The sequence below is a fragment of the Planococcus citri genome, chromosome 5, assembly GCF_950023065.1.
Source record: "Planococcus citri chromosome 5, ihPlaCitr1.1, whole genome shotgun sequence".
NCBI lineage: Eukaryota > Metazoa > Arthropoda > Insecta > Hemiptera > Pseudococcidae > Planococcus > Planococcus citri.
This window is the reverse complement of record NC_088681.1, coordinates 32,363,431-32,375,656: the sequence shown is the minus strand read 5'-3', so window position 1 is coordinate 32,375,656 and position 12,226 is coordinate 32,363,431. Positions and strand designations below refer to the sequence as shown.

Sequence of the window (12,226 nt, the reverse complement as noted above, 5' to 3'; positions counted from 1 at the left end):
AACCACGTCTAGTTGACTCAGCAAGTTGAAATTTGGGTTTAGAGTAAATATAAGTTTTCTAACATTTCTTTTCGTAAAATTCAACTACATACTAAAAAACGGTTTTGGGCTCCAAAATTAATAAGAATGATTAGAAGCTTCTTTCAATTTTTTAACGTGAATTTTTTCTAAAGAGGGGGGGGGGGGTAAAGTCAAAAATAGCTGTACATCAAAAATGCCAACTTCCTCTGCCTATTTGATGAAAAGACAAAAAGACGAATAGACGAAAAGATGAATAGACGAATAGACGAATAGACGAAAACACAAAAACACGAAAAGACGAAAAGACAAAAAGACATAAAGACGAAACGACGAAAAGACAAAAAGACAAAAAGGCAAAAAGGCAAAAAGGCAAAAAGACAAAAAAGCAAAAAGGCGAAAAGGCGAATCAGAATTAAAAACAACTGTGGTTGAAACAGACACTGTTTCAATCAGTGGGTGTTTTCGGACCCAAGTTAGGAACTGTGTTTGAAACAGACACAACATATTATTTCAATCAGTTTTCACTTTTCAGACCCAACCAAGGACATGTAATTGAGACGAGACAAACACAGTGAGAGTTTCAAATTCAAAATTCAATATTTCCAAAAAATTTCAAAAAAACAAGCAAGGAACTTACCTCACATTCTGACGAAAATCAAACAATCAGAATTAAAAACAACTGTGGTTGTGACAGAGACTGCTTCAATCAGTAGGTGTTTTCAGACCCAAGTTACGACCTGTGTTTGAGACAGACACTGTTTCACTCAGTGCATGGATGTGTTCAGGCCCAAGTTTGGACCTGTGTTTGAGACAGACATTGCACCGTTCTAATTAGTGGGTGTGTTCAGACCCAAGTTTGGACCTCCAGAAGTGAACATCATGACGAAAAATTTCAATTTCTGAAAAAAACAAACTCCGCCACACCTGTCCAAAGAGAAATTGGGGTGCCAATTTAGAGCTAAATCGAAGTATCTAAACCCAAAACCAGGGATTGATATTTGATATGAAGTGATCCCACTGTCTCTAAATTATCTACTTCATTTTTTTAGTCAAAAAAATTGTCTATAATAATTTGAATTTTCGCTGTCTTTTAAAAACAATCTTATGCCTTTAAATTCCTTTAAATACCTAGGTCTCGTGAGGTCGAAATTATTCTTTTAGAGTTGGTTTGGCTTTCTACAAATTAGTCGAGCGGTGATATCGATATCAAAATGTCCCAAACTCCCAAAAGTACGAGTATGTAGGTACCTACTTTATAATTGATTAGAACTTGAGAACTCGACCTTTCTACCCTCTATCCTAATTTTCTGGAGTGAGAAAATTTGTATATGATAAAAGTTCAAATTAGTAAAAAGGACGGTAGAAAACATTTTCCAAGATTGAAAAGTCTGGTTAAAGAAGGACTGATTTTTTTTTCAAAGACGATTTTTTAAAAAATGAAGTACCTATTTAAAAAAATAATTACCTTTCTATTCAGTAACGAGCATAGTGAAGTAAGGTGCCAAATGTTCGCAGAGATATTTATCTAATCTACATATTTCATTCATCGAAAATTTTAAATTCTATAATAAAATCAGTTTCATTCGCCGTTTGCCCTCGCTTAAAATTTTACCAACACCATAACTTCGAAAATAATTCGACCTTCAAAAGTCATAACTTTTGATTTTTTTTTTCATTGAGCGTAAACTCGTAACCTATTTCAGCTCACATATTTTTCAAGCGTATAATAATTTTACTCAGCATTATAAAATTTCTCATTTCAGATTTAACGAAATATTTGGACTCTTATCAAGTGAAAGATACAACCAGCATGTTGGAATTAATACACGGAAAAGAAAGTAGTAAGTAAATTTTACGTATTTCATTCAAATTTTAATATCGTCGTAAAGTAAACGATCGACGTAAAATTTAATTCATTTAGAATTTTTTTCGTTCATAAGTATTTTACATAAAGTAACAACGATGAAATATGCACCATTTAATTATAGAACACTATACGAGATCTGGTTTTATTAAACCTTCTTCTTCTGTATTGGTTACATCTGTTAATTAAAAATCTATATCTAGTGTCGAATTTGCAGTGGTTAGTTTTTATATCGTTGAAAAAAAAGCTTGTAGGTTTACTGCGCTTATACAAATAATGTTAATTTTATTGTTGTTTTTAATTTAATCGTAAAAAAAACGATAGAGAGGAGAAAAAAATATCCGAAAGCCTGATTTTGTGTTCGGCTGATTAACGAACGATGTCTAAGAATAAGAAACAGTTTCGGGTCGTCGAAATCCTCTTCAAATATCCTACGAGTAAACCACTTGTAAGGGGTTAGGATACCGGTATTTGAAAAGTTTCTACATGCTTGCTTTACGATCAACGTTGAAATTAGAAAATTACTCGGTTTGCCAGTATACATGGTTTCTCATTATGGAAGTGCTAGATGTCGGGTCGATACGAGTTGTCGAGTATAACTTTGAAATGTGATATTTGCAAAAATTTTTCGGGAAATGTGCCGAATGTTTGAGAGTAAAACAGAGAGAAAGAGAGAGAGAATAAAGAAAGGTTGAATTACCTTCTGAAAACTCAGTAATTTGACGTTTTCATTAAAACCCGAAAAAAAAAGGTCTTCTGATGAAAAACAAGGAAAAAAAGAAGAAAGAAAAAGACAAATAACCAAATAAAACAAGACTTGGTAATTCAAATATGTAAATGGTTAGTGGCGGAAGAAATGTATAAAAGCGTAGGTATACTGCTACCTACTAATCAGGTTGTATAAGAATTTGTGTCTTTTTTCCCTTTTTGTCGGTGATAAAGTGGAAAAGGGCCGCAATTACATCGTTTGTTTCTGTACGTTTTCAAAGTAATTTATATCCGTTAGCGATTGCTATACCCTACGTGGTGGTATCTACTTTTTATCATTATTTAAAAAATTATCGAAAGCGAGGAAAACGTCGTCCGTCGACGCGCAGTTTCTTTTAATCATCGATATTATTTCGCGATACAGGCTCGCTGTTGGTTAATTTTTAACAGCAGACCGGCTGAAAAATATTCCAAACATAATTAAACCGAACTTACTTGAGGATTATACTTTCGAGTCGTTTTGAAACGGAGTAAACTTTAATTAAGCCTAAATCCACGAATTCGGCGTACCTACGGAAACCATTACTGTGTAAACTAAAGCTACCGCAAATGGCGTAATTTATTTTGACAGTTGTATGCGTATGGGTAAGTTGTGTGTTGAATTTACACCTGCTATATCATCGCATTCGTAAATGAATCATAATATTATTGCCGAATCCGCGAATTATTTGTTAGATTCTTTGGCATCTTTGCTATATTACGATACCTAGCTACCTACCTATCTTATCATCAGGTGTAAATTTATTTAGTTTTCGTGAATTATTATTTTCGTCTTGATATTTAGGAGGAATCTATGGTACTACTTGATTAGCCAAATTCACTTCTGTTGCGATGCATCCATCAGGATGCTTTACGAAAAAAAAAAAATGTCAGAGGATTTTGTCTACATTAAATGCAGACTTTGATTTTGAATTGAAAATCACTCAGTCAAAATGTTTTTTTTTTTTTTTTTTTTTTTTTATCATCATCATGAAAAATTTACTAAATTGATAAGGTGCTCCAGTCTTTTCAATCTCGTTATGTGTGATTTCCACTGAAATGTTTATGTAATCGATTCATGGCCCGGATAGGTGAACTGTTCGTATCTTCCTATTTCAAGAATATCGTAAATTCTCTGAAAAAAAAATTAAATTGCAATCTCTAAATTGATTTGAAAATAAATTATAAATGTTTACACAAAAATAATTTTCAATATGACATACGTTCAACTACAAGATCAAAATTTCAATATTATAAAGGATTTTCCTCAAAAATGTTACACAGACATGGCGTTTTTCCTTAAAGCGAAAATTATAACACGTCGAGATGTCGGCTTTTGATTTATTCGAGGTCAAAGGTAAGATTTCGTATTGTTAGATTTTCATCGTAACGTATTATTTTCGCGACTATATTCGATTATTTATGAGACGCATCTCTTTGATAAACTGTGTACACTTTTACCTTCGAGACTATACAGCTACATATTTGCACCTTTTACCTACGAATTTTTTACATTCAATGATTCGTTTTTCATGCGAAAGAAAAACTATAGCTGTGTATGCTCAAATAAGCTAACGAAAAACGCTTACAATTATTTCTGAGGATATTTTCAAGATTGGTGAGAAAAATGGTAGAAGTTTTCTGTTTCTTGTGAAAGTCTTGTACATACGATATGTATACTCGTATTGAATTGTATTGTAGCATAGAAAACATCGAGTAACTTTATTGCATATCCGAAAAAACAAAACAAATTATATTGAGAAATTTTCAAAGAAATAGATTGCTAAAAAAAATGAATATCCCATTCGAGATATGTATCCTTCTTGTATAGTATAGCGATAAGTATAAAGGTTCAAGAAAAACCATCAAAATGTAGTTTTGCTCAGTTTCATTTCCAGTTTCAAATTTGATTTCACTTCCTGGTAACATTTCAATTACGGTTGGAGCTTTAGTTAAAATTAATGTCGACAGTTCGTACCATCCTCGAATTTATTTCCTTACTATTGAATTACGTGTGGGTTAAAACTATAACATCTATTTGTGACCTTGAATCGAAAAACGATGACAAACGTCGTACTTCCTTTTTGTGGAAAAAACCAAAATGACGTGTTCGAGAAACCGACGAAGAACGACGATGACGTAGTAATTTACACAACTTTAGCAGTTTTTAAGGCGATTATTCAATTCGGTCAAGTTGGTCTTTTTTGATCCTGAAAAAAGGACTGTATTGGGAGAATGAACGAGCAAATTCAATAAGCCTTGTTGCCTCAGAGTTCAGGGTAGTATACCCTATATTGGCTATTTAAACATAAAATGTGGCTTGTCGAGTTACTATGAGTAGTCAAATAGATGAAATAGAGAACGATGAGCTGTGTCAAGATACCCGCAGTATTTCTACTATACGTATTCGGTATTGGTGAGACAACGTGGTGAAATATCTTCATTTTTTAATTTCTTGATCGTATTGCTTGTAGGAAGTATTTTTTATTGTGTATATTACATTGTGATAAGTGAAATTAAAGCAATGTGCATTGCTTAGTGTATCATAAATCAAAAATTGGGAGGTGGGATTCAGATGATGGGATGTGTGAAGAATGTTCGTAAATAATATAGGCGAATTGATCCCTTCACCCCGCTGCTCGCTCCACTGAATCTGTATTTTGAAACTTATCATTCAGGGTTCGTTTGTTTGCTTCAGAAGCTCATTGGTTACATTTTTGATCCTATTTTTTCCAAGTGTACCTACCAAAGATAAGTTTTCTTTGAAAATAATAATACCTGCCAGACCTACCCTACCTGCATATTGTTTTTTTTTTTTTGCAAATTTCATGAGATTTCATCCAGGTTTGATTCTACATACGATAGCCTAACACGTTATTCGATTTTTTCTCAACACATTACTCTCTAAATTTGAAGCAGTCAAATTTCACTGCTTAGCAGTCACGACATTTTGCCTTCTTAAAAGCAGTAGTTTTTTTAGTGCAAAACAGTAGAAAATTACTGAATTGGTCGGTCAAAATTATTTTTTACTGTCCAATTCAGTAGATTTTTTACTGTTTTGCAGTAAAAAACTACTGCTTTTAAAAAGGCAAAATGTCGTGACTGCTAAGCAGTGAAATTTGACTGCTTCAAATTTAGAGAGTATTAAAAAAAACAGAGTTCCTGATATTATATCAGACGTTTGAAAACTTGAAAAAAATTCATCAATAACAAATGCATATTTTTACAATTTTACAATATTTTAACTGACTCTCAAGAACTTAAGAAAAATCGTTTAGAATCCCTATCAATGAGATTTTATTTTTAGGTTTGAAGCAAAAAAAATAGCAATGACTTGAAACTTTCCTCGCAGAGGAGACTTTACTACCACTTTTTTTTCAACCCAGAACTTAGGAGGTCTCTATAAAGTAGGCGACCAACATCATTGGGGGACTGAGGAAACGCTTTTCTTGAAAAAAGAATCTGAGACGAAAATTTTTCAAATAATTTATACCCCTAGACATATTTTTTTTCAAATATATTTTTCAATTTAGGGGGTTTCATACAAGGGAACCAACATCATTTGGAGCACCAAAAAATAAAAAATTTTCGAAAATTTTCTATAGACATCAATTTTTTATGTTTTTTTATTTTTCCCAAATTATGGGAGGCTTCATACAAGAGACCAACGTCATCCAGGGGTCCAACGAAGGTTGTTTCTTGAAAAGGGGAAATTGAGATAATATATTTTCAAAAAATGTTCCCTGACTTTGATTTATGCTCATTTTTGTGATTTTTTCAACTTTCAGGGCTCCTTACGCGAGGTGGGGGGAATTGTTTTGAAGATTGAAAGTTATCTAAAAAATATAACATCTCGACAATATGTAGAATTTTTGAAGAGTCACACAATTTTTGAGATAGAAAAGTTTTTAAAAATTGAAATTTTTTTGATAATACATACCTATGTACTTACTTTAACATGTTTTTGTGACACTTTCGCGCAGTTTTTTCCAGATTTTTCTAAAATTTCTTCAATTTTTGGTAATCTTCTTTGATTCCAGTGCTTCCTTGGTGTTTTCCTATCATTTTAACATATTTTTATAAACAATGTTTTATGCAGTTTTTAATAAAATTTTACTGAATTTAACTGGAATTCCATCATTTTTTCTCAGTTTGCAGTGATTTTTATAACAATGCTTGTTGCTTAAAAAATGTGTGCAAGTGTCCCATTTTTTTCGAGAGACCCTTGAAGAAATAGCGCATCGTTCGAGCGAGTTGGAGCACCTAGTCCGGACGTTAAAGTAGCCCCCCTTTTCTCAATTTAAAAAATACTTTCGGCAGGGCTGATAAAACAATAGCCCCACTTGTGCAGCCAAAATCAGAAAATTACGTTAAAGGATGGAGCATCAATTGAACTGTTTAAAGCACTCAGTTCCGACGTTAGAGCACTTCTCTTTCCCCCTAACCACAGAACAATCAGTTTAGCCCAGACCTCTCACGGTCATTGGCTCCTCTGTCTGACCTCTCAACTCTCAAGGTCATTTTTCTAAATATCTGCCTTCTCAAGGTCACTTATCCGCTTGTCTAGCCTCTCAATGTGATTTTTGTCGAGTCTTGCCTTTTAAGGTCATTGACCCGTCAGTATTGTTTCACAAGGTCGTCTGTCTGTCCAGCCTGTACAGTCTTTTAAGGTCATTGACCCCGCCTGTCTGGTCTCTCAAGATCGTCTTTTCGTCTGCCGAGCCTCTCAAGGTTGTCTGCGTTCCAGTCTGGGTTCCCCAGGTCGTCTGCCTATCTGTCTGTCAGTCTGGTCTCTTAAGGCTATTGACCCGTGTGCCTGGACTCAAGCGCAGTCAGCGAAATTAATCTTTTTTGAGTGGATCTTTTATATATGTACCAAGTACCTCTAAATTTTGAAAAACTTGAACTAAAAATTGACAAAAATAAAAATTTTGAAGGAAAAATATTTTTGGCAACATTGTAATGGGTTATGGTAAAGTAGAATTACTATACATTTTTCTAGCTAGTTCTTAGAACGCCTGAACAACCTACGTCCGTTAATTAATTTCAAAATCTGACGTAAGGGCTGATTCATTTACCTATTTATCTTACTCATACCGTTACCTTTTCTAATGTGAGAAATCATCATGGTAAAAATCAAAGTTACAGATTATTTTTTCATGTTGTTAGGCGAGAATTAACATTTGTAATGGCCGATTTTTTTCTTAAACTGTGGCGTTTTAGAAATTTATTTCCTCGATAAGGGCATATGCATTCAAAATGTACTAGCAATGGAGTCACGCAATTCGGAAGTAATATTTTCTTCGATTTGACAAACATGTTTGACGAATATTGCATTGTGATAATGTCAAATATGTCGTGTTTAATGGTAATAGCAGGGGTCAGCGAGGAAATATTTAATAAGGTCCGTGGTGTAGTAATATGGCATTAAAAAGTTGAGCTGTACCTTACAAACAGTTGTAGGTTTGATTAGATATTTATTGAATGTGGGTTCGAAAACACCTCCAATTGGGCTTATAAAGATGAACGAGCGACAAAGAGACGACTCAAGTGGTATAATTAGATACGATACTTACCTACATATGCAATTTGTTTAACACGGATAAGAAAATGTGATAAGTTCGCTAAAGCTAAATCCCAGCTCGAGAGAACTAAGACAAGTTACAGTTTTAGGAGGTTGAACGATATACTCCTACAAGTCGTAAGTATTTGGCATAGGTATAAGGTAGGTACGTATAGTACGTACACGAATAGGAAAATAACGCAAAGCAAGAACGAGTAGCTTTCCCAGATGTCTTTGAAAAACACGATTACCTACGAGCTCGAGTGTGTATGCAACTTATTCGCCGCAAATACCTGAATTTATACCATCTTCAAAAGCTGCGAGAGCGAAATAACGTTTATAATGTATAGTTTTGTCGCATGTGTTTATGAAACTAAACGATAGGATACGGCGTGTGGTACCTCTACCTACGTATACTATAGGAAGTTTGGAAATCCATGTGGAAAGCTTATCGATCAAATTACAATTATAATCTAAACTTATCGGAAAAAAACATTCCCTACGGTTGCTTTAAATAAACTTTCAAACGTATCGAAAATCATTTACTCAATTTTTATCGCAATTTTCTCTCAAACTGCTCGAAAAATTCCATCTCTATTGCCAGCCAATTTTCGTTTTCAATTATTTACAAACTTTTTTTTTCTTCTTCTTCCCTCTAATCCTTGACGTATCATTTACTTCTTCGCCTTTCGAAATAAATATATCAAACTTTCGAACGCTTGATCGCTTTTATTGTACACATTTCTTTTGGCAAATAAAAAATGTTTTTGAACATGAGAGGTCAAGCGATTTAGTCTTGGAGGATTGGATAAAACGATATCGCTATTATCCTAACCGTTGAGATGATTTTTCTCTCTCTTTTTTTTTCTTCTCCCTTGATAAAGAATTAGTTTTGGTGGTTTTTTTCCTCCTTTGTTAGGGGTAGTTGGATTTAAAACGGAAACGGATAACTTTAAAGTGAAATTTTATTAAAAGAGTAAAAATGTTCTAAAAAGATTTTTATATTCAGTTACCGAGGCAAATTCTCTTTTATATGGAAAATGAAACTAATTGAATCGGTAAACGTATCCAACTCGAACCTTACCAGGTATTTTTAAGGTTTCCAGGATAAAAAAAAAACATCAACCGAGCAAAGGTATGTTTCGCTTTGGATTTCTTTTTTCTCCTTTCGAAATCAACTGCGCTAGGTAGTTCCTTGAGTAGTGGAATTTTACAAATTTAATCATTTGTTTTAAATTCATTGTTTTCCCTTCATTTATTACGAGAAGAAAAAAACGATTTATTTTTGCAACGGGTTTTGTAGGTACCTACCTGCCTTTCTGTATAGGTACCATCTACTAGTAATTTATTTTCTTGAAAAGAGAACGCCTTCGGAGGTTTGAAACACCTCTATGACCAAATCGTGATAAATCGAAAACGTGTAGGTATAAAATACTGGCAAATTGAATTTTTAACAGCTGTCGATCGTATCGTTATTCATTTTTTAGATTTTGTTTTCTTAATAATTCGACGTGCTTCACTATTGGTTAATAATGATTCAATTATTTAGCATTTTTTTCGAGAAGTTTTTGTACAGTTTTTGTTTCTTATCTTGCTTTCTCTTCGATGTTTGGTGAAAATGAACGAAAATTCCTCTGTATTAAAAATTTCATTGATTCGCAAGTGTATGAACATAATGTACGATTTTTTTATTGTAAATTTTGAGTCACTGGTCGTTTGTTTTAATAGCGGTTTGAGGTATGCAATTTTCATCTCGTTTATTTTAAACTCCTTTGGTTACCCTTACCAAGCGTACTTTTTCAAATTGAATAAAAAAATCAAAAAGACCCAACCATATTAATTTTAATTTGAATATGGATAATAAGTGTCATGAATTGTCAAGAGCCAGTAAACTAACTCGAAGTTTTGGCTAAAAATTGTTTTGATCATTGTCTGGGTATAACTTATTGGCATTCACCCCTTCCTTGCCCTCATCTTCAAATTTTAAAAATCATCTTCCAATATTGTTAGCGGAAAAACTGCATTTTTATACCTAGTAATTTGTATTTGTGCTCGTTCGGATACCTTCGGCACTGCCGAATTGATGAAATTTTTTGGTACTTGCTCAGTTGCTCGTTAGTCTACTAAAAATTTCAATAATCAATCGTTATAGGACGGTACATTTTGCTATATTTTTGTATGCCTTGTGGCGTTGGTACAATGTACCTATTTTTTGTGTACCCCTATGGTACTTTTTAATATTATGTTTTAATGTTGCTTTTATGCAATTATAATTTTCGTTTCGTTATTGACTTTTTGTTTTATTTTTGATGTTCTTTATTGAACATTTATATTCTTACAGATTTTAAACGATAGCTCGAAGCATTTGATGAAATCGATGTACCTACTTTCCAAAGAATACGTATAGTTATTTCACCACAAAAATTCAATCATCATTTCTCTAATCTGAACTCTTTTTGAAATAATTGCGATGAATTTGAAACTCTCTTTGCTCGTTGTTCGTACAAACTAACAAAAAAAAAATGAATAAAATAAACAAGTAAAATTGAATTAAAACATAATTAGTTATGGAACGAAGGTATTTTGTAAATATGTTTTATAAACGAAATGCATAACTTGTTATCTATTCAAAAAAGGTTATGTTCTCGGAGATACGAAAATAGACATTTTAAAAGATTGTTTTTCCTTAATAGAGTTCGTGCCTAAGCTTGAGAATCGCTTGAGTAATTAATTCATCTGAAATTTTTCACTAAGAACCGTTTGTTGTATAATAAGAAAATTTTATCGTGGAATTTTAAATATAAAACAGTACACCGACGAAGCGTTGTCTAATTAACAAAGCATCTTATTTACTTTGTTTACGCCATGTGTACAACTGATAAAGGTTTATTCAAATATCGTGTTTGTATATGACGTATACGTGTAGAGACCTATACACACATAAACCATAGCTCCATTTATGTATACGTAAGCAATATAATTTCGAATACCTACATTCTCGTATGCTAGTCATTTTCTTCTTCTGTCAATCCCCTCTTCTAAAAGCAGATTAATTTACTCTTATTGCCTGCGTAAGTAACAGGTACCACAGTACGTATATCGTACCATGCATTACTTACATAAGTAGGTACCTACCTTCATCATCCTACAACGTACACAGAGAGATACTCAGATTGATACCTATTTATTTTTATAAATCAAGTTAATCTAATTAATTTCGACTACTCTGTCGAAATTAAATATCGAAACGCGAATTTCATCAATATTCGCCTATAAGTACCTGCTATACCGAAGCGATTATTATTTAATAAGCGAAAAGCTTAACTCGAATACTCGTATCTAACGGTTTTATAATCATGTCCTGCGGGCTGTGTGTCATTTCCAAAATAGGTACCTATTATTGTTCATCAATGCATTATTGAAAATACAATACCAAATAGATGGTATACCTAGGTAGTCGAGAGTAAAACAAATATTGCAGATTTTCAGATTAAATGCTCTAAAATCCAACCACCAAAAATCTGCTTCATCGTAAAACAAACGTTGAAATACCGACCGCTCAATTAAAAACTACAATATTCGTGTAGGTAGCTATCCTATTGGTGGTGTTTGGTTGGTGAAAAAATTCAACCGTGTGATAAACTTATAAAAATGATTTTTCTTTCGATGAAAAATAACGAGAAAAGTTTGTAATTCAATTTTAACCTGGTATCTACTTTCAAACTCGAGAACAAAAATACAAGTTTTTTAATGATTATTATTAGGTCACCTTTTTTTGGCAAAGAAATATTTTTAAAACAATTTACGAAAAAGGAAGTTCAAAGAACCAAAATTAGAAAGTAATTTTAAAATTGTTTGATCATTTTATCATATAGTGATGATGAAGATACTTAAGGCGAATATTAATGATTTAACGATGCTGTATTATTTTTATTTCGCAGCTGAGTGTTTTTGTTTTTTAAAAGTAGGTTAATTTGATGGTTGAAAAAAACTTTTGAACTTGAAGACTCAGAATCTATCATTTAAATCGA

At 32.8% G+C, this 12,226-nt stretch overlaps 1 protein-coding gene across 3 annotated transcripts in view; it reads left to right on the top strand.

The window, feature by feature from the left end:
• The window catches only part of LOC135847415 (zwei Ig domain protein zig-8-like), a 216,288-nt gene that overhangs the window by 54,840 nt on the left and 149,222 nt on the right, over nucleotides 1-12,226 (top strand). For all 3 annotated transcript variants that reach the window (XM_065366928.1, XM_065366927.1, XM_065366930.1), the window contains one exon: nucleotides 1,785-1,862. In XM_065366928.1, coding sequence (XP_065223000.1) covers nucleotides 1,785-1,862 — 78 coding nt within the window. The remainder of the gene's footprint in view (nucleotides 1-1,784; nucleotides 1,863-12,226) is intronic.